Here is a 20,400-nt window from a genome sequence, read left to right as displayed (position 1 = left end):
CTCTGTCTCTCCACCGATATCATATTACCTCACACATAAGCTTCTTATACGAAGGATTTCCTTTGTTCCTATGGCAACCAATCAGAGCTGCTAATAATTACCTGTAGATCCCAGCTCCATTGACTTTAATGGAGGCAGGTTTTTTGGAGAGGAACTGTAAAGCGCAGGGTTAAAATTTCCTGTCAAAACATAGTCTATGACGTTCCCTGAGTCACATGAGGCGTCTGTGCAAAATTTCGTGATTGTAAATGCGACGGTGCGAATTCCTTTAGCGAACATACACACACATACATACATACATACATACATACACTCACACATACACTCAGCTTTATATATTAGATTTTTCACTGTTGGACACAGACAGAAAAGGGCCCCTGTACAAGAACAATGTATGGGCCGTTTGCAGCTCAAAAGCTTATCAAAATGCACCATTCCCTCTGCTTTGGAGGTGGTAATGGACCCCCTCACCTCTTTGGCCTCTATGCAGTTGCACAGGTTGCGCCAATGATATGTCCGACCCTGGCATTTTTGATGCATTTTTGATGTACTGTTTTTGTTCATGCATTTTTACTGTATAAACACTGGTATTTTGCACCTAAAAATTCAACTGCTATTTTGTACATGCGGGTTTTTTCGGCCCCCAGAGACGCCTGTTGGCAGATTCAGCTCTGCTACATCCACAGTACCCACAGCACAGCTCACATATATCACCGATGTCTGCACCACACATTTCTCTGCCCATTTTTCTCGGATACACCCAATAATAAAGATGCTTTGTTAACGTCAGAGTACATAGACTATTATTGATCCTAGCATTGTGCAGCAGTTTTTGGATCTCGTCTACCTACAAACCCATTAGAGGTATTTAATACAATGAATTAGGGAAATAAACACCAGCAATGAATTTAGAGCTGTAAAAAAATAATAGGTGTCGTGAAATTTCAATGATTCTGTCTTGTCCAATAAAAGAAGTCACGCCGGATGCTGGGAATGTGCCGTCCTAAAAACAGAGCAAATTATTATAATTCACCCCGATGCCTCAGACTCTGCAAGTTAGCACCCTATGATTGTCATATACAGTACTGTGCAAAAGTTTTAGGCAGGTGTGGAAAAAATGTTGCACAGTATGAATGTTTCAAAAAAGAGAGGTGCTAATATAATTATTTTTTATCAATTAACAAAATGCAAAGTGAATATGCGCTGTCCCTTATCCCAGAGGTACACACAATGGTGGTGAGATCTGGACTGCCAGCATGACCCTAAGGCTCTGTGCGCACTGGGAAATGAAATTTCCTTGAGAGAATTCCGCATGCTCTCAAAGATTACCGCACCCGCGGTAAAAAACCGCGGGAAACCGCACCCGAAAACCGCATGCGGTTTGCCGCGGTTTGCCGCGGTTTTACCGCGGTATTATTCGCGGTATTGCCGCGGTTTTGCCGCGTGCGGGTTGGGATGTGCTTTATTGCATTCAATGCAATAAAGCACATTGAAGAAAAAAAAAAAAAAATACATTTAATTCTGATAGTAGACAGAAGAATAGATAGAGGGATAGATAGATAGATAGATAGATAGACAGACAGATAGACAGAGGGATAGATAGATGACAGATCGCTGCATTTCCCATGGTCGGCAGTGAGTTCACATTACCGGCCGTGGGAAATGACCGGTAATTACCTCTGCTGTCTGCTGCTTTCATTCAGCGCTGTGTCTGTGACAGTCGCGGCTGGATGTCAGCAGTGCAGGACGCAGGAGCCGGAGCTGTGTGGATTACGCCGGAGCTTTGTTTGGGGGGGTTAATACAATGGTGAACGAGGCTTGTTGGTTTTATTTAAAATAAAGGATTTTTGGTGTCTGTGTTTTTTCACTTTACTTACGGGTTAATCATGTCAGCTGTCACATAGACGCTGCCATGATCAAGCCTGGGGTTAATGGCGGTGGTCCCCCACCAACATTAACCCCTTGTATTACCTTGCCACCACTGCTACACGGTGGCAAGAAGAGCCGAGGACACTCCGGTACTGCCGCATATTGCATGCGACAGTCCCGGGGCAGCTGCGGCTGATATTCTCAGCTGCCGGAGGGGGAGTGAGGCGGGGGACATTACCCCTGCCCCTCTCCCTCCCCAGCCTGAGAATACCAGGCCGCCGCTGTGTGCTTACCTCGGCTGGACGGTAAATATGCAGCGGAGCCCACGTTCTTTTTATTCTATATTTCCGTTTTCTTTCTATGTGTGTTCTATGTGTCTGTGTCTGTGTGTTCTGTGTCTGTGATGTGTCTGTGTCTGTGATGTGTCTGTGTGTGTGTGATGTGTGTGTGTTTACTCTCTGCACGGCTTCCTCTTCCTGTAATGACATCACTTCCCTGCAAAACCGCAGACAAGCGATGCACATTACCGGAGGTAAACCGCGAAATACCGCAGGGAATAACGCAGGAAAACGCAGTGAACCGCACAGAATTTGCTGCCTGCGTTATTCCCTGCGGGATTTCATGATTAACATTGAGTCAATGGAGTGAAATCCCGCAGCGATGTGCGGAAAAGAAGTGACATGCACTTGTTTTTGCTGCGGGATTCCCGCAGCAAAACATGCAGCTGTCAAATTCCGCCCAGTGCGCACAGGATTTTTTTTTCTCCATAGGATTTGCTGGTGATTCACTGCAGAGATGTTATGAACATTTTCTGCAGCGAAACATGCAGCAAATCCGCGGGAAAATCCGGTAAGTGCGCACATAGCCTTACTCCTGTCCGAACCCTGGTCTGACACCACCTTTCCCCCACTCCTGGGGAGGGGCGGGACTGAAGTAACAAACCCCACAAATAACGCAGACAGGGAGAACCAAAACATGTACACACTGCAAACAGACACAGGGAAGAGACAACATGTGCACAGGAAGAAATAAGATACAGGGAGGAAATTAACTGACAACAGCCACACCTGATATCATCCAACTGATCACCAGAAACTGGACCATTAAAAACTGGAATCGCTGGAGCAAAGTTAGAGCTATAATCGCTGATGAGGTCCCGGATCCAGCACTTTATAAAGTGTGAAGGCAGTTGTGATTGGTCTAGAGCAGTGGTTCCTAAACTCCAGTCCTCACGACCCCTAACAGGTCATGTTTTCAGGATATCCTTAATATAGCACAGGTGATGCCTTGATAATGATTCCATTACCTGTTCAATAGTAAGGAAATCCTGAAAACATGACTTGTTGGGGGCCATGAGGACTGGAGTTTGGGAAACACTGGTCTATAGCAACTCAAGCTCCTAGCAGCAGTTCAAAAGCCAGCAGGAATTAACTACTGCTGGACTGATGTGCAGTGAACAAGAAACAGCCGACGCCCGGCTCTGACTGAACAACTAAGAGACACCAGATAGCCTGTCAGACTCTGGAATGTGAACAGAGTCCAACGCCAACATGACATAACACCAAGCGAGTGCAGAGCAGAACATCGCATGACACTTTTCACTTTAGTCACAGTTTTTGAGTTTGTTCCAAACATCTTGGAAAACTAACCATAGATCTTCTGACTGCAAATCCTTCTCTAATTCCAGGTGTCGCGGGCGGGGAGGAGGGTGTCAGCACACCGCGCTCACCCCCTTCTGCTCGGGTCCGGCAGCTGCTCAGTGGTGGCTCGAGCTGTGGGCCGGATCCAAGGGTTTCTCGAGCGACACTCCTCGCCCGTGAGTGAAAGGGGATTTGTGGTTGGGTGTGGGGGATCGTTATAGTTCGTGACGCCACCCACGGTTGTGGTGATGGCACCACCGCTGCTCTGGATGGGGATCCCGGGGATGGTGATGGGGAGCAGCCAGGTGTTGTGTTGCCCCTCCGTGGGTAGGGGTTGGTGATCCCGGGGCCCGGTGATGGGTTGTGAGGTGCGGGGCCTGGTGGGCGCAGGGACGCGGGGCAGCGCTGTGCCTTGCGGCACTGTAGTACTCACTCAGCCTGAGACACGGACACAGTTTGTACGGTAAACCAAACGGCTGGTAGGACGGTCCCACAGACGGCTGCACCTGCACTCCCGGTAGGTGACGGTGATGTCCCTCTTCCTTGCACCTATGTTTGACTGATGGTAGCGGTGGATTCCCTCCGGTTACCCGCTCCCCGACTGCAATCTGGGCCGGAGGAGCTCTACACTTTGCCCGCAGGCGCTGGCCCTGAGAAACTGGTGCCTTGGCGGTGGCGGTGTCTCTCTGTAACGGTTGGACTGTTGCCTTCAATCGGGACTTGGTTGCTGGGGGATCTACGTCCCCTTCACTGACGGATTCGGCAAATTTGGCGACTCTTAGCCTTGCCGGGGTCCGAGAGGCCCCTGCCCTGGTGCTGACTGTCCTTCGGAACACTGCTCCAGACCACCGGGCACACAGCCAACGGGGTCCTTCCAGGAACTTCCAAACGGTCCCCCTCCAAACAGTCACCGCCGTCGCTGACCTTGCTGTTCTGGCCCTACACAAAGCTGGGCTCTCAGGCTTTGCACACTCTCTGCTCTGTCACCACTTCTTGCTTTCCTCCTTTTCCACTTTTCTTTCCTTCACTTTCACTTCTTTGTTGTTTACTCTAGCCCCCAGCTAGACTTCACTCTTCCCCTGCCCGGGGTTATCTGCCTGGTACTTCCTGCCTCCAGAGCTGTGATCTCCTTGGTGGGCGGAGCCAACCGCCTGGCCCACCCCCTGGTGTGAATCATCAGCCTCTGGAGGAAGGCAACAAGGATTTCTGGTTAGCTGTGATGTGCCTACCTGGAGTGTGGGGTGTGGTGGTGTTGTGACCTGTGACCCCTGGCTGGCCCAGGGCGACACACAGGCAGATTGGATGATGTTGAGATCAGGGCTCTTTGGGGGCTGGATCATCACTTCCTTGTTTTTCTTTATGCTTAAATTTGGTCTTAATGATATTGTCTGTATGTTTGGGATCATTGTCCGCTGTAGAATAAATTTGGACCCAATCAGACGCCTCCCTGATATTATTATATGATGGCTTAGTATCTGTCTGTATTTCGAAGCATTGAAGACACCAAGAAAGGAACGATGTTTAGGACTGTAGAGAAAGTGGTCGGCCAAGGAAACCTAGTGCAGCAGATGAAAGACACATCATTTATTTCCTTTCAAAATTGGACGATGTCCAGCAGTGGCATCAGCTCAGAACTATATAAAATATAGAGATGTGGCACTCCTTCTATAGTCGCTGGTGCTTGGATAGGGTTAGGGTCAGTTATACTTAAAAATCTTTTATGTATCTTTTTATTGTAGTGTAAACTGATGAAGGTCGGATGACCGAAACGTCTTTAATAATTACACAGATCAATGAATAAAATATAAAACAATTTCAGTTGAATGCTTTGAGTGCTGGATTTTTTTCAATTATCAGCTCAGAACTGGCAGCAAGAAGAAGGATTCAGCTACACCCAAGTACTCTTAGTGAAAGTCTTGTCAGAGTTGTTTTCATGGAAGAAATAGGGTCAAAAACTATAATTAAAGTATGGGAGCAACAAGGGGGCCATTATTAATGTATAGGACTACAAAGAGCGGCATTATTACTGTATTGGAGCCATAATGGAGGTATTATAAATGTATGGAGCCATAGACGAGGCATTATAAATGTACAAAGCCATAAAGGAGGCATTATAAATGTACGGAAGGCATGAAGATGGCATTATTAATGTACGGGAGGTATAAATGGGGCAACAAAACTATGTGAGCCTACATGTGTGGGGCATTATTATTGTATGGGAGCACAAAGAGGGCATTATTACTGTACATGAGCCATAAAGGATGCATTATAATGTATGAGAGGCATAAAAGGGCCAATATTAATATACGAGAAGTATAAAAAGAGGCATTATTAATGTATGGGAGGCATAAAAGGGGTAATATAAATGTATGGGATCACATGTGTGGGGCATTATTATTGTATGGGGGCACAAAGAGGGAATTATTACTCTACAGGAGCCATAAATATTGCATTATTAGTGTATCAGAGGCATAAAAGGGCCAATAATAATGTATAGAAAGCTTATTGGAGGCATTATTAATGTGTGGTGCTACTAAGGACATTATTATTGTATGGATAAACAAAGGGGGCATTATTACTGTACAGGTGGTATAAAGGGGGCATTAATAATGCTTGGGGGCACATAAAAGGGCATTATTACTGTACGGGAGGCATAAAAGGGGTGATATAAATGTGTGGGGCCACTTGTGTGGGGCATTATTATTATATGGAGGTACAAAAAAGGCGTTATTACTACACCGGAGCCATAAAGGGGGCATTATTAATGTCCAGGAAGGATAAAGGAGGCATCATTAATGTGTGGGGCCACATAAAGGCTTTATTAGTGTACATGAGGTATAAAGGGGCATTAATAATGCATGGGGGCGCAAAAAAGGGCAATATTAACGTGTGGTGCCACAAAGGGGGTCATTACTTTGTAGGGTACAAGGATGCACTATGACTTTCTGGAGACACCACTGGTAAGTCATTGGACTTACCAGTCCTGTATATACCATACAGTCTACAGAGTGCCTGTGTAAATCCGGTATCTAGCACTAGATGGTCACAGGATGGGAGTAATATGGGTCGCGACTCGCTATAGAGTGTTTTGCCAATGATCAGTATGGTGGCATTATTGGGTCACTATGTGATGGTCATACGTGGTCACATAGCGGTGTATATATACCTTATATATCGGTACTATTGGTCTTTTATTGTGGGTTTTGCTTATTAAGGCTATGTGCACACATTGACTACTTGCAGCAGGTTCTTCTACAGCAAAAAAAAAAACAGGTGGCCAAAATGCAGAGTGTGAACAAACATTGCCAGAATGGTGGTTATATTCAGACACTATGGCATACCTCTCAACTTTTCAAGAAAGGAAAGAGGGACAAGGTATGTGGCGCGCATAGCGCACCACGGCAAATTTTGACCATGCCCCTAGCCACACCCATTTTGCATTAAGGGTCATTCATAGTCACAGCAGCCATAATTTTCTTATATTTCTATGTGTCACTATATGACATGTTGCTTATTTGTGCCTATAAGGCCGTGTTCACATGTTGTATAAATTCTGTGGTTTTTGTTTCTTCCGCTGTCTGCACCAAACTACACAATAACCATCTTCTCTGATTGTTCCATTTTTGCTGGATTTTTTCTGCCTTTTCTCCATTATTCAACGTTTTTGGTTCAGATGTGAATCTGTGTTTTTAAGTGTTTTTATTGTACACAGAAGCTTTTTCCTGCATTTTTTTAAGCTCCACATAGAAACCGCCAGAGAAAAAAAAAAAAAAAACGCAGAGTTCAGCGGCGTCTTTTCATGGAATCACATCCACTTAGCTTAGATAATTAAACACAGCAGAATAAATGTGCAAAAAAACAGCAGAAAAAAAATGCAGCATTTACACTACATGTGAACACGGACTAATTGTCCAAACAAAGTGGATCAGACGTCATGAAATCTCCGCCCCTGGTGCGTGTAAAGACGCCGCTGAACTGTGTGGATTTGGTGTTTTTTCCTTTATGCACCAAACATGTATCAAATAAGGGGACAATGCATAAAAAATACCGCAAACGCAATAATCAGAGAAGAATGTTATTGCGCTCGTGGTGCGGACACCTGCAGAAAAAATGCAGCATTTACGCTACGTGTGAACACGGCCTCAGCGATACATTTTTAGTACATTTTTTATGGATTTTAATAAAGAAAAATAAATTGCGCCATTTTTTTCCGCCATTTACCGATCCCCATAAATAATCTGATCGCTGTATTGTTTGGGTCGTTACGTTTACAGGGACACCAAATATGTCCATGTTATTTGCTGATTTGTGATGTTTATTATTTTATAAAAAAGTGTAATAAAATTACATTATTCTATTTTTTTTATTATTTTTAGTACTTTTATTAGAAGAAAAAAAAACCCTCTTTTCCTCTCCCTCTAGAATACAGAACATAGAGACGCTGCTCTGTACAATGGAGCTCTGTACAATGGAGCTCTGTGTCCTGTGTGATCTGCTGTGTAATCAGAGGCTTCATTGTAGGTTCATTTATGTAAAATCCTTCCTCTGACATCATCAATTCCTAGTGGCTCAACAACTTAGATCAGGTAGAACGTCTAGGAGGCTGCTGGACGCAAGTTTTGAAAGTTGCTGGTTTGAATCCAAGGTGGTGAAGATAAAAAAAAAAAAAAATGTATTTGTATTTTTTTTCCTCATTTCTTTATAGTAGTTTTATGGGAACAAATTAATCTAACTCTTTCCTTCACCTACAAAGAGATGCAGAATTTATCTATCTATCTATCTATATCTAAAGCCTGCTTTACATGTTACGATTTCGCATACGATATCGTATGCGATCGTAACCGCCCCAATCGTATGTGTGGCACGTTCAATTTGTTGAATGTGCCGCACAGACGATTCACCCCCGTCACGCGTACTTACCCGTCCATACGACCTCGATGTGGGCGGCGAACGTCCACTTCCTGGAGTGGAAGGGACGTTTGGCGTCACATCAACGTCACGCGGCAGCCGGCCAATAGAAGCGGAGGGGCGGAGATGAGCGGGACGTAAACATCCCGCCCACCTCCTGCCTTCCGCATTACCGGCCGGGAGCCGCGGGACGCAGGTGAGATCTGTTAATCGTTCCCGGGGTGTCACACACTGCGATGTGCGCTACCCCAGGTACGATGAACAATCTGACGTTCAATTCATGAGGAATGAACGACGTGCGTGCGATGAATGTTTTACCGTTCAATCGCAATCGCACGTAGCTGTTACACACTACAATGTACCTTACGATGCAGGATGTGCGTCACTTATGACGTGACCCCGCCGACACATTGTAAGATACATTGCAGCGTGTAAAGCGGGCTTTACCCTCTATCTATTCATCTATCCTTCTATCTATCTATTCGTCTATCTGTCTATCTATCTAGCTATGAGTTTATCTATCTATCTATCTATCTATCTATCTATCTGTCTGTTATTGATCTATTTATGATTCTATCTATTCATCTATCTATCTGTCTATCTGTCTTTCTATCTATCTATCTATGATTCTATCTTCTATGATTTTATCTATCTATGATTCTATCTATCTATCTATCTATGATTCTATCTATTATGTCATGTATCTATATAGCCATCTATCATCCATCCCGCCCTCGATCCCTCCCTCTATCCATCCCTCTCTACATCCCTCTCTACATCCCTCCATTCATCCATCTTTGCAGCTGAATAATCTTCTTCTGGTGTCTCACCTGCAATATAGAGGTCAAGATAACCAAATCTTCCTATGCTTTTCAATACAGGCAGTGGCTCAGTGGTGAGCTTCACAATTCACGGGTTCGAGTCCTGCCGCCCGAAATCCTGACCTGATGAGAATTTAATTTAATTTATTCACTGCACTGAGGGGAGGAGCCGGGACATCAGCTGTGAGCTGCGGGGCTGCGGGACACACCTCTAAAATCGGGGCAGTCCCGCAGAATCCGGGACGGTTGGGAGGTAGGACTATGGTTTGGCAATATATGATCATGGTGGGGCAGCATTATTTTGGCCTTTGTATCATTCAGTCACCATTGTGTATGCTGGTAATCAATGGTTTCGTTTCTGTGAGATTTGGTCAAGGAGAGATGGTAGTTGCACAGCGGTATTATACAGCTCTTTCTATACAAAGTGAGCAATACTCTATATAGTGATAATGTGCCGCCCCATGCTTGGCAGCCGAGACGCTCGGGTCCGGACCTTCAGTGGGTGGCTCGAGGGTCTCTGGACCTGGAGGTCCTGCGGTCACTTCGATCAAAAGGGGGCTGGCGGCTTGGGGACATAGGTGTACGGTCGAAGCCGTGTTAAGTTCGTGACGCCACCCACGGGATGTGGTGAAGGTGGACACCGCCGCTGCAGTTACGGGGCACTCGGGGGAGATGTTGCACAGCAAGTTGTTAACCCCTCCGTGGGTAGGGATGGTGGCCCCTGGACCCGTGGGGGGATGTTTGGCGGTGCAGGGAGATGGGTGGCCGGAGGGCACTGATGTACTCACTATTAGTAAACACACGAGTCTCTGTTAAACCAAGGTGATGGTGGTCGGTGCCCGCAGCCGGCTGCAGTCTGGTCCCCCACCCGGTTGGTGGTCTCCGTCTTTCTCCCGCACCTATTGTGTGATGGTGGACTAGCTGCACTTGTAACTTCAGGAGTCTGCTCCCGGCTTGTGGTTGCCTGAGGAGCCCTTTGCCCGCAGACGCTGGCCCGTGGGATCTCTCTGCTGTGGCGGTGGCTTTCTATCCCCCTCGTTGGGCTGTTGCCTTCAATCGGGACTTTGGGTGGGACCGGACCTATAGTCCTGGCCGTATCAGTTAATTAGCTAGCCCCCAGTAGCTTCTGGACCTAGCTTCAGGGTCTGAGTACCCCCTTTGTGCTCCGGTTTCCGAGTCGGTTCCCTGGGTCGGTACCGGCGGGCCACTACCCTGTCCCGGTCCACCTCGGTTCCACCGAGCCGTCTTCCCGGCCCCTGCAGATGGAGACTGCCGTCTGCCTCCTAGCCAGGAGTACCAGGGCTCCTACCCTGGCACTGGTTCAGTGTTTGGTTCTCGCCTCTGCTGGAGCTGCACACAGCTCCAGCCCACACACCTCTCCACCTTGAACTCCAACATCTCACTCTCTGAACTTGACTGTTACTTTCCCACCTCAGGCCAACCGAACTCCTCGGTGGGCGTCTACCAACCACCTGGCTCCGCCCCCTGGCGTGTCCATCAAGCACTGAGAGGGGTGACTAGGGTTTTAATGTTTGGCTGCTGTCACCTTGTTAGGGGACTGGTGTAGTGCGGGGCCCTATCTGTGACTACCTGGCCTGGCCAGGGCGTCACAATAATGTTTCTTATTGGTAACTGTATGACGGTTTTTAATATTTTGTACTATTCATCATAAATAACGAATCTAAGGCAATGTTTACAGGGCTGGAAAAATACTGAAATGGATAGAAAAGTGCTGAAGTTGACTGGGAACATGCCTGGATGCATTTCTGAAACACAGGTCACTTCTGGGAACAATGTTGTCAGAGTATTACACCACTTTGACATGGGGTCCCCCACCTATTTGTGATAAACACTGCAGGTAAAGTAGACAGCTGCAGTCTGCAGCCCCCAGCTGTGTGTTTTAGCTTGACTGGTCATCAAAAATAGAGGCTTTTTTGTTTTTTTTAATTATTTAAATCTAATATATAAAGCTGAGTGTATGTATGTGTGTATGTATGTATGCATGTCCGCTAAAGGAATCCGCACCATCACATTTACAATCACGAAATTTTGCACAGACACTCCATGTGACTCAGGGAACGTCATAGACTATGGTTTGATGGGAAAATTTAACCCTGCGCTTTACAGTTACTCTCAAAAAAAACATGCCTCCATTAAACTGAATGGAGGTGGGAGCTATAGTTTATTAATAGCAACTGTCAGTGGTTGCTATAGGAACAAAATAAACTGCTAGTATAAGAAGCTTATGTGTGAGGTAATTTGATGACAGTGGGGAGACAGACGGGCAAAGAGACAGCCCTGGAAAGAGACAGCCCTGGAAAGAGACAGCCCTTGAAAAGAGACAGCCCTTGAAAAGAGACAGCCCTTGAAAAGAGACAGCCCTTGAAAAGAGACAGCCCTTGAAAAGAGACAGACCTGTAAAGAGACAGCCCTTGAAAAGAGACAGCCCGGGCAAAGAGACAGACCTGTAAAGAGACAGGCCTGGAAAGAGACAGGCCTGGAAAGAGACAGGCCTGGAAAGAGACAGGCCTGGAAAGAGACAGGCCTGGAAAGAGACAGGCCTGGAAAGAGACAGCCGGGCAAAGAGACAGCCGGCTTAAGAGATTGCCCTGGAAAGAGACAGCCCTGGAAAAGAGACAGAGGGGCAAAGAGACAGACTGGCAAAGAGACAGACTGGCAAAGAGAGAGACTGGCAAAAAGACAGAGGGGTAAACAGACAGACGGGTAAACAGACAGACGGGTAAACAGACAGACGGGTAAACAGACAGACGGGTAAACAGACAGACAGGGAAAGAGACAGTCAGGCAAAGATACCACCCTGGAAAAGAGACAGACGGGCAAAGAGACAGACAGGGAAGAGACAGACGGGCAAAGAGACAGACCTGGAAAGAGACAGACACAGACAGATGGGGAAAGAGATAGACACAGACATAGAGAGAGACAGACAGACAGACAGACACACACATAGAGCGAGACACAGAGATAGAGAGAGAGACAGACAGACACAGAGATGGAGACAGATAGACTGATACAAATACAGACAGAGATAGAAATAGACAGAGACATAGACACAGACAGACAAGGAAAGAGACAGAGAGACAGACAGACAGCGACACACAGACAGAGACTGGGAGAGAGAGACAGAGAGACAGTTACTATCCCGGGCAATGCCGGGTACTACAGCTAGTCCAATATATAAAGCTGCCTCCTGCCTCCATTAAAGTCAATGGAGCTGCGAGCTATTAGGTTATTAATATGAGTTGTGAGTGGTTGCTATAGGAACAAAGGACATTGTTAGTACAAGAAGCTTATGTGTGAGGTAATAAGATGTCAGTGGGGAGGCGGATAGAGAGAGACAGAAGGAGACAGAGAGAGACAGACAGTCAAAGAGACAGACAGAGGCAGACAGACACAGACAGACAGGGAAAGACACAGGCAGACAGGGAAAGAGACAGACAGAGTGACAGACAGAGACAGACAGGGAAAGAGACAGAGACAAGGAAAGAGACAGAGAAAGAGACAGAGACAAGGAAAAAGACAGGGAACCAGTCAGACGGGGAACCAGTCAGACGGGGAACGAGTCAGACGGGGAACGAGTCAGACGGGGAACGAGTCAGACGGGGAAAGAGACAGACGGGGAAAGAGACAGACGGGGAAAGAGACAGATGGGGAAAGAGACAGATGGGGAAAGAGACAGACCTGGAACGAGCTAGACCTGGAACGAGACAGATCTGGAACGAGACAGACCTGGAGCGAGACAGACGGGGAAAGAGACAGACGGGGGAAAGCGAGACGGGGAAATAGAGACGGGGAAAGAGACATAGGGGAAAGAAACAGACCGGGAAGGAGACAGACCTGGAACGAGACAGACGGGGAAATATACTGACAGACAGACACAGAGATAGAGAGAGACACAGAGATAGAGAGAGACAGACAGAGAAACTGGTACAGACAGACAGAGACAGACAGAAAATCGAAGAGAGACAGAGATAAAGTTACTATCCCAGGCAACGCCCGGGTACTACAGCTAGTAAATAATAAAAAAAATTACTTTGGCTCCAACCCATTTTTGATAACCACTGCTGGACTGCAATCAGATGACAAGAGTTCATACTGCCCTCAGTGAACGCAGTTGAACTTGCTGCCAGACTCTTGTGCGGCCATGTCCTGCAATCCAACAGTCCGGCAACCCAGAGTTCACAATCCACCGATTATGAACTCCAGTGACCTGACTGCCGTATTGCGAGACACGGACGCACAGCAGTCCGACAGACCCGGTATCTGTGAGCTCCAGTAATCTTTTAAGTTACCGGAGGTCACAGCTACCATGTCTTGCGGCAGCTGTCAATGTGGTAACTTTCAGGGAGCCTTTAATGTTCCTGTAATTCCCAGCTGCTGGGACATCTGGAGGCTGTGAGCTCTTACCAGAGTTCACAGCCTCCAGGTGTCCCAATAGCTGGGAACTCCAGGAACCTTAAACACTCCTTTAAGGTTTCTGGGCCTTATAGCTACCAGACTGTCGGATTGCTCTGCCACCATGTCCCACAATTCAACAGTCTGGCAATCTGGCAGTCAGGTCATTGGAGTTCACACTTGGGGGCTCTCCCGCTGCTCTCAGTGATTGCAGTTAAACCTGCTGCTGAATTGTTGGATTGTTTGATTGTAGGACATGGCCGCACAGCAATCTGGCAGCGGATTCAACTCAGTTCACTGAGGGAAGCAGTGGAGCCCCCAAGTGTGAACTCTGGTGACCTGACTGCTGGATGCCAAACTGCTGTGCCTCTGCAGTCCGGCAATCCAGCAGTGGGTTCACCAGTGGTCACACTTGGTACCTTGGGAACACTTCTCACAGCTGGGTTCCCTGCTGCATTCAGTGTGTCCCAGGAGCTGCAGTGATTGATCACGTTTTCCATCACTGTAGCTTCTGGATGTACCAGAGCCGGGATCGTCATGGGATATCATGTGGAATACGTCGAACCTAATGCTGTGTTTTGGGGGTTAATAAATTGTTGAAAGAGGGTGTGTTTTTTATTATTTAAAATAAAGGATTTTTGTGTGTTTATATTTTTTTTCTTTTTACTTACAGGGTTGTTAATGGGGGGGTGTCTCATACACACCTCTCCATTATCAACCCAGGGCTTAATGGCAGCTGTGATTTTTGACAATTTACAGCTGACATCAACTCAATATATTACCCTGATTGCCACCGCACCAGGGCAATCGGGATGAACCAGGTAAAGCACCACAATTAACACATCTAATTGATATGCCTATTGTGAGGCGGCTGCAAGCTGCTATTTTTAGGTTGGGGGGCCCAATAACCATGGACCTTCCCAGCCGAAAAATACCAGTACCCAGCTGTCTGCATTATCTTTGCTGGTTATCACAAATAGGTGAGGGACCAAACGTCATTTTTTTTTTTACACTGAACCTGACAATCACAGAAATGCCCGTATCAAAAATGGCCACAGCATTACTGTGATTGGCAGGCAATCCCTGCATGCTAAGTGGCTGAAAATCAGGCGCCAAACATGCAGGGAGGGGACTTGAAAGTCACAAGGTGAGTACCAAAAAAGTCGATGTGTAACATCCCGAATACCTTAATATTCATGCGAGTAACGAATAGTTTCAAATATATTCACTCATCACCAATATATATATATATATATATATATATATATATATATATATATATATATATATATATATATATATATATATACACACACATACATACATACATACATACATACATACATACACTTATACAGTAATACCAGCAGTCTATTAATAAATATTCCCGCTTGTGTGCATCGTTCAGTCTCGTGCTGGCGCACACAGCATGCTCCTTCTCCCAGGACACTTGTATTACACTCGTACGCAGCTCATCCGCCCATGGAGAGCACTAAAACCTAAATGCTGCCCCAGCAGTTCTGTTACAACAGCATCTGTTAATTCACTCCATTTATAAAATACATATTGACAAAGACAACCGAACTGGGATTGAAGGAGATTTGATTTGGTGTGAGAAAGTCAAATCAATGTTATTTTCTTAAAGGACGTAATTCAGCCCGGTTTTTAAACAATACGGCCACCAATAATGATGCAGATGCAAGGAGTATTATATCAAGGTTATAAATTATATGTAAAATCCAATACTACATTTTTATTTAATATAGTTGACATTATTTATTGTCTTCTTAGCATAATTCTTTGCTATTTTTTAACCTTTTTGTTTTTCTACAGTGTCCACCCATATCCTGTCCACCGCCATTAACTTGAGAACGGCGGCAGCTATAGGCATAGAAGTGGTGTCTAGGTATAGTAAAGCAGCCATGCCCTATGCAATGAAACCACCTATAGCGCCACCTGGTGGAAAACAACGGAGTTAGCATTTTTATCTTGAAAACGGAACGAGATAGAGAAAAAAAGTGAATTACAAAGTTGTAGGGCATCATCAATTCAATACGAATCGACACCTTGCATACAGAAATGCTATGATATGAAACCCATGGCCCCCCAAAACATTGAATGCTGGTCACACATAAGGCGCTCATTTAACTTTGATGCTCAAAGTGTCCCCCGTCAGCTGCAATGCACATCTGGACTCTGGACAGCATACTGTATCTTGCTACACGCTGTGCAATATGGTAGGTGACACGTTTGCACAATCCTCTGTGATACGTCGTCATAGGTCCTGCAATGTTGGTGGAGGGGTCGCATACACCTGCTGTTTGATGTGACCTCACAGAAAGAAGTCCAATGGGGTCAGGTCAGGTGAGCGTGGAGGCCATTCCATGCAGCCACCATACCCAATGACTTGTAGGAAGGTCTCCATGAGCTATCGCTTCACGTCCGCAGCCTTGTGAGTTTTACACGTTCTAATCATAGCATTTCTGTATGCAAGGTGTCGATTCCTATTGAATTGATGATGCCCTACAACTTTGTCATTCACTTTTTTTCTCTATCTCGATCCGTTTTCGAGATAACAATGCTAACTCCGTTGTCTTCCACCAGGTGGCGCTATAGGTGGTTTCATTACGTAGCGCATGGCTACTTTACTATACCTAGATACCACTTCTATGCCTATAGCTGCTGCTGTTCTCAAGTTAATTGCGGTGGACAGGATATGGGTGGACACACTGTATATAGGTGCGGTGTATACAGGATATGTGTGGACACACTGTATTATTATTATTATTATTATTGGTAAAAAAACAAAGTATCACTTTGTGCACATCTAACAGTATGACACCCCGATATGAGGCCTTGTGCTCAATACCTGATTAATATACTGAGCCCATTTCCCACCTGACAAGTGCCGGCTGTTTTGCACAGCTGAATACTGCTGCGATCGGAGCTAGCTCTGATTGCAGCAGTTACGTCACGTCCACACCAAACCTTGTGTAATGCTTTTTGTTGTAATAGAAAGGTTGTGTGTTCCTGTGAATGATCCTACATTGGCCATCACCATCACAATACATCTGTTCCTCTGTATAATGGCAATGCAAAGAAGCCCCATATGGTGGTACGCAGAGTTCCCACATATCCACAGTACTAAACCGTAGAGTCTCATTTCTTATGCATGACACATACAGGAATAAAGCGCGTCCACTCACCCAATAACTGTCTGTACAGCGATCCCTCCTGATCATCACCGCAGCAGATAAACCCTGGTGGGATAATTCTCCCACCACAACAAGGCTGAGTAACGCCATCATACAGCGATCCTCCGCAGCAGATCTGAGGTCCCGCTGTTGAGTATGGGATATCTCCACAACATGAGTTTCCATCTCCAGTGGATATTCTGTTCTGTGATTTGTTGTAACAGCAGACATCACCTGGTAACAGACAAGTAATAGAGGTGTTTTTAGTCATGGTGCAGGAAAGGGAGGAGGTGAGCTGTGACATATTATATTGTAAATGGAGGATTCTGTGTTATCTACTGTATATAGAGGTGTTATCAGTCATTGTACAGGAGGAGGAGGTGAGCTGTGACATCACCTATTGTGAATTTTGGATCCTGTTATCTTCTGTATATAGAGGGGTTATCAGTGATTATAGAGGAGGATGAGTAAGTGAGCTGTGATATCACATATTGTGAATAGTGGATCCTGTGTTATCTACTGTAAATAGAGATGTTACTGTGACACCCTGGACTAGCCAGGTAGTCACAGATAGCGCCCCGCACAACACCAGTCCCACACAAGGTAATGTGACGCCCTGGGCAAGCCAGGGGTCACAGGTCATCACACCACCACACCCTACACCCCAGTTAGGAACACCTAGGCTACCAAAATCCTTGTTGCCTTCCTCCAGGGGCTGATGTCCACACCAGGGGGTGGGCCGGGCGGTTGGCTCCGCCCACCGAGGAGTTCACAGCCCTGGAGGCGGGAGGAACCAGGCAGAAGAGAGATAGAGTTTGGAGGAGGAAGTGAGAGGAGTTGAAGTCTAGCTGAGGGCTAGAGTGGAGTTAAGAAGAAGTTAGGGGAGTGAAGTAGAAGGAAGCAGTAGTGGAGCTAAAGAGAAAAGCTGAAGTGACAGGAAAGTGACAGTAATAAAGCCTGAAGTCGGTCCGGGTGTGTGCCCCGGACAGGGACAGCAAGGTCAGCAGACGGCGGTGATAGTCTGCAGGGGGACTGCTCGGAGGTTGCTGGAAGGACCGCGGACGGGTGGTGACCCGGCGGTCTGGAGCAGTATACGAAGAACAGTCAGCACCAGGGCAGGAGCCTTTCGGATCCCGGCAAGGCTAGGAGTCGCCATAATTTGCCAAATCCGTCAGTGAAGGGGACGTCTGTCTCCTAACAACCAAGTCCCGATTGAAGGCAACAGTCCAACCGTAACGGAGAGACACCGCCACCGCCAGGGCACCAGTTTCTTAGGGCCAGCGCCTGCGGGCAAAGTAGGGCTCCTCCGGCCCATAGCCAAGCCGGGGAGCGGGTTACCGGTGGGAACCCATCGCAACCATTATCATCATAGGTGCAGGACAGAGGGACCGTCACCGTCACCTACTGGGGAAAAGCAAGTGCAGCCGTCCGTGGGAACCGTCTTTCCAGCCGTGTGTTTTACCGAGAACTGTGTCATCGTCTCAGGCTGAGTGAGTACCACAGTGCCGCCAGGCACAGCACTGCCTCCGCGTCCCTGCGCCCACCAAGCCCTGCATCACCCACCCCATCACTGGGCCCCGGGATCACCAACCCCTACCCACGGAGGGGCAACACAACAACTGGCTGCTCCATACCATCCTTCCCGGGATCCCCATACAGAGCAGCGGTGGTGTCAACAAATCACCACAACCGTGGGTGGCGTCACGGACAATAAACAATCCCCACACCCAAACAACTCCTTTCACTCACGGGCGAGGAGCGCCGCTCGAGTCCCCGGGATCCGGCCCATCGCTCGAGCCACCGAGCAGCGGCAGCAGGCCGCAGTGCCAGCCGGACCTGAGCAGTGGGAGAGCGCGGCATCCCCTCCTCTGCTCGCGACAACTTGGCGTCACGAACAGGATCTTACCGCTCTGCCATTGGGTAGAGGTGCGCCTTGTGATCGCCGGAGGTATCCGGCTGAAAAATTTCGGAAGTCGCCATCTTTGGCGCGAAAAGTTCCCGCTCGAGCGTCTTCTCGAGTAGCAGAGGCGCGAAGGCCAAAACCTCGCCCCAATAGAGGAGGGGCCGGAAAGAAGCTAAGGGGGACGCGGATGGAGAAATGGCGGCGTCCTCGAATTGGAGTGCGGGAATACCCGCCACCGGAGTACCCAAGCTCTGGGGGAAACGAGGCGGAGTAGCTTTTGAGGACTGCGGCCCGGGTGAGCTCCCCGTCGGGACCGCTGCGTGGCTGGAGCGGGAGTTGGGCCGGTTCTGCGTGAAGGTGAGGGCGCAGAGCCTGCAGCAGTTGATGGATTGGAAGGCAGAGATGCGCAGAATGGTTGCCGTAGTGGGTGCCCGCGAGCAAGGGGCCGCTGCAGCCGTACCGCGTCGCGATCAATCCACACAAACCCCAGAACCAGCCCTGATTGAGTGGGAGACGGATATCAGCACCGCGATCGGGGGTCCGGAGAGAGTGCCGTTGATGGAGGAGGAGGTCCCAAGTGCGCTGCCTATGTCGCCATTCCCAGCGGCTGTCAGTGGTTTGGGGTTGAACTGCCAATGGAAGGAGAACCCCATGTACCGCTCGGTCCCTGAGTGGGCCGACCCACTGCGGTGGTAGCCGCTTCCAGGGCAGCGGAGCACCGTTGCACCGTCCCCGTTGGGACCACCACTGAGTTTTGTTTGAAAGTTGAAAATGAAAATGATAAGCAAAAATAGAACCGAAGCTTCACCTGATTCTACTGTGATTGTGAGAAAACCGGCCGTTGCCGGCACCGTTGTCCCCGTGGGGACCGTTTAAAAAGTTTTGCATGGAGAACTTTCCATGGACAAGCCCGTGAACTTGCAGGGCAACCACAAACGTTAGTGGCTTGTAAATAAGTTGTTTTACCGTTACCGTTTCCGCATTACCGCCTCCGGAGAGGCAGGTTGGAGGGAGGGCCCTCAGCAGAGCAGGCTGGGGCCCAGCCACCACAGGAACCGGTGGCTACCCTCTGGAGGGGAAGGACAGATCCTGCTCGGGTAACTTGTGCTGGACTGGGGTCAAGGGGTGCTGCCTGGGTTTTAGGGGCAGCATCAGGGCCAGGTTGCTTGGGTGGGAGAGAGCGGAGACCGTAACCGTAAACCGTTGCAACGTTTAAGAAATGTGCCTCCCGATGTGGGATGTTGTCATGAGTTGTAATGTTACCGTTTACCTTTTTTTTTACATATTTTTCAGAAAATAAAACCGGTGTTGGACGGGCAGCCCACGGACGGTCTGCACTTTGTTAAGGGGGAATGTGACGCCCTGGGCAAGCCAGGGGTCACAGGTCATCACACCACCACACCCTACACCCCAGTTAGGAACACCTAGGCTACCAAAATCCTTGTTGCCTTCCTCCAGGGGCTGATGTCCACACCAGGGGGTGGGCCAGGCGGTTGGCTCCGCCCACCGAGGAGTTCACAGCCCTGGAGGCGGGAGGAACCAGGCAGAAGAGAGATAGAGTTTGGAGGAGGAAGTGAGAGGAGTTGAAGTCTAGCTGAGGGCTAGAGTGGAGTTAAGAAGAAGTTAGAGGAGTGAAGTAGAAGGAAGCAGTA

General features: G+C 47.8%; 1 protein-coding gene across 1 annotated transcript in view; it reads right to left on the bottom strand.

The window, feature by feature from the left end:
- Positions 1-20,400, bottom strand: part of USH2A (usherin) — a 1,098,211-nt gene that overhangs the window by 230,191 nt on the left and 847,620 nt on the right. The window contains exon 49 of the mRNA XM_075339131.1: positions 16,858-17,079. Within this exon, the coding sequence (XP_075195246.1) occupies positions 16,858-17,079 (222 nt within the window). The remainder of the gene's footprint in view (positions 1-16,857; positions 17,080-20,400) is intronic.

Source organism: Anomaloglossus baeobatrachus, chromosome 3 (assembly GCF_048569485.1).
Source record: "Anomaloglossus baeobatrachus isolate aAnoBae1 chromosome 3, aAnoBae1.hap1, whole genome shotgun sequence".
NCBI lineage: Eukaryota > Metazoa > Chordata > Amphibia > Anura > Aromobatidae > Anomaloglossus > Anomaloglossus baeobatrachus.
Note: the sequence above shows the minus strand (reverse complement) of the source record. Positions and strands in the feature narration are given on the sequence as shown.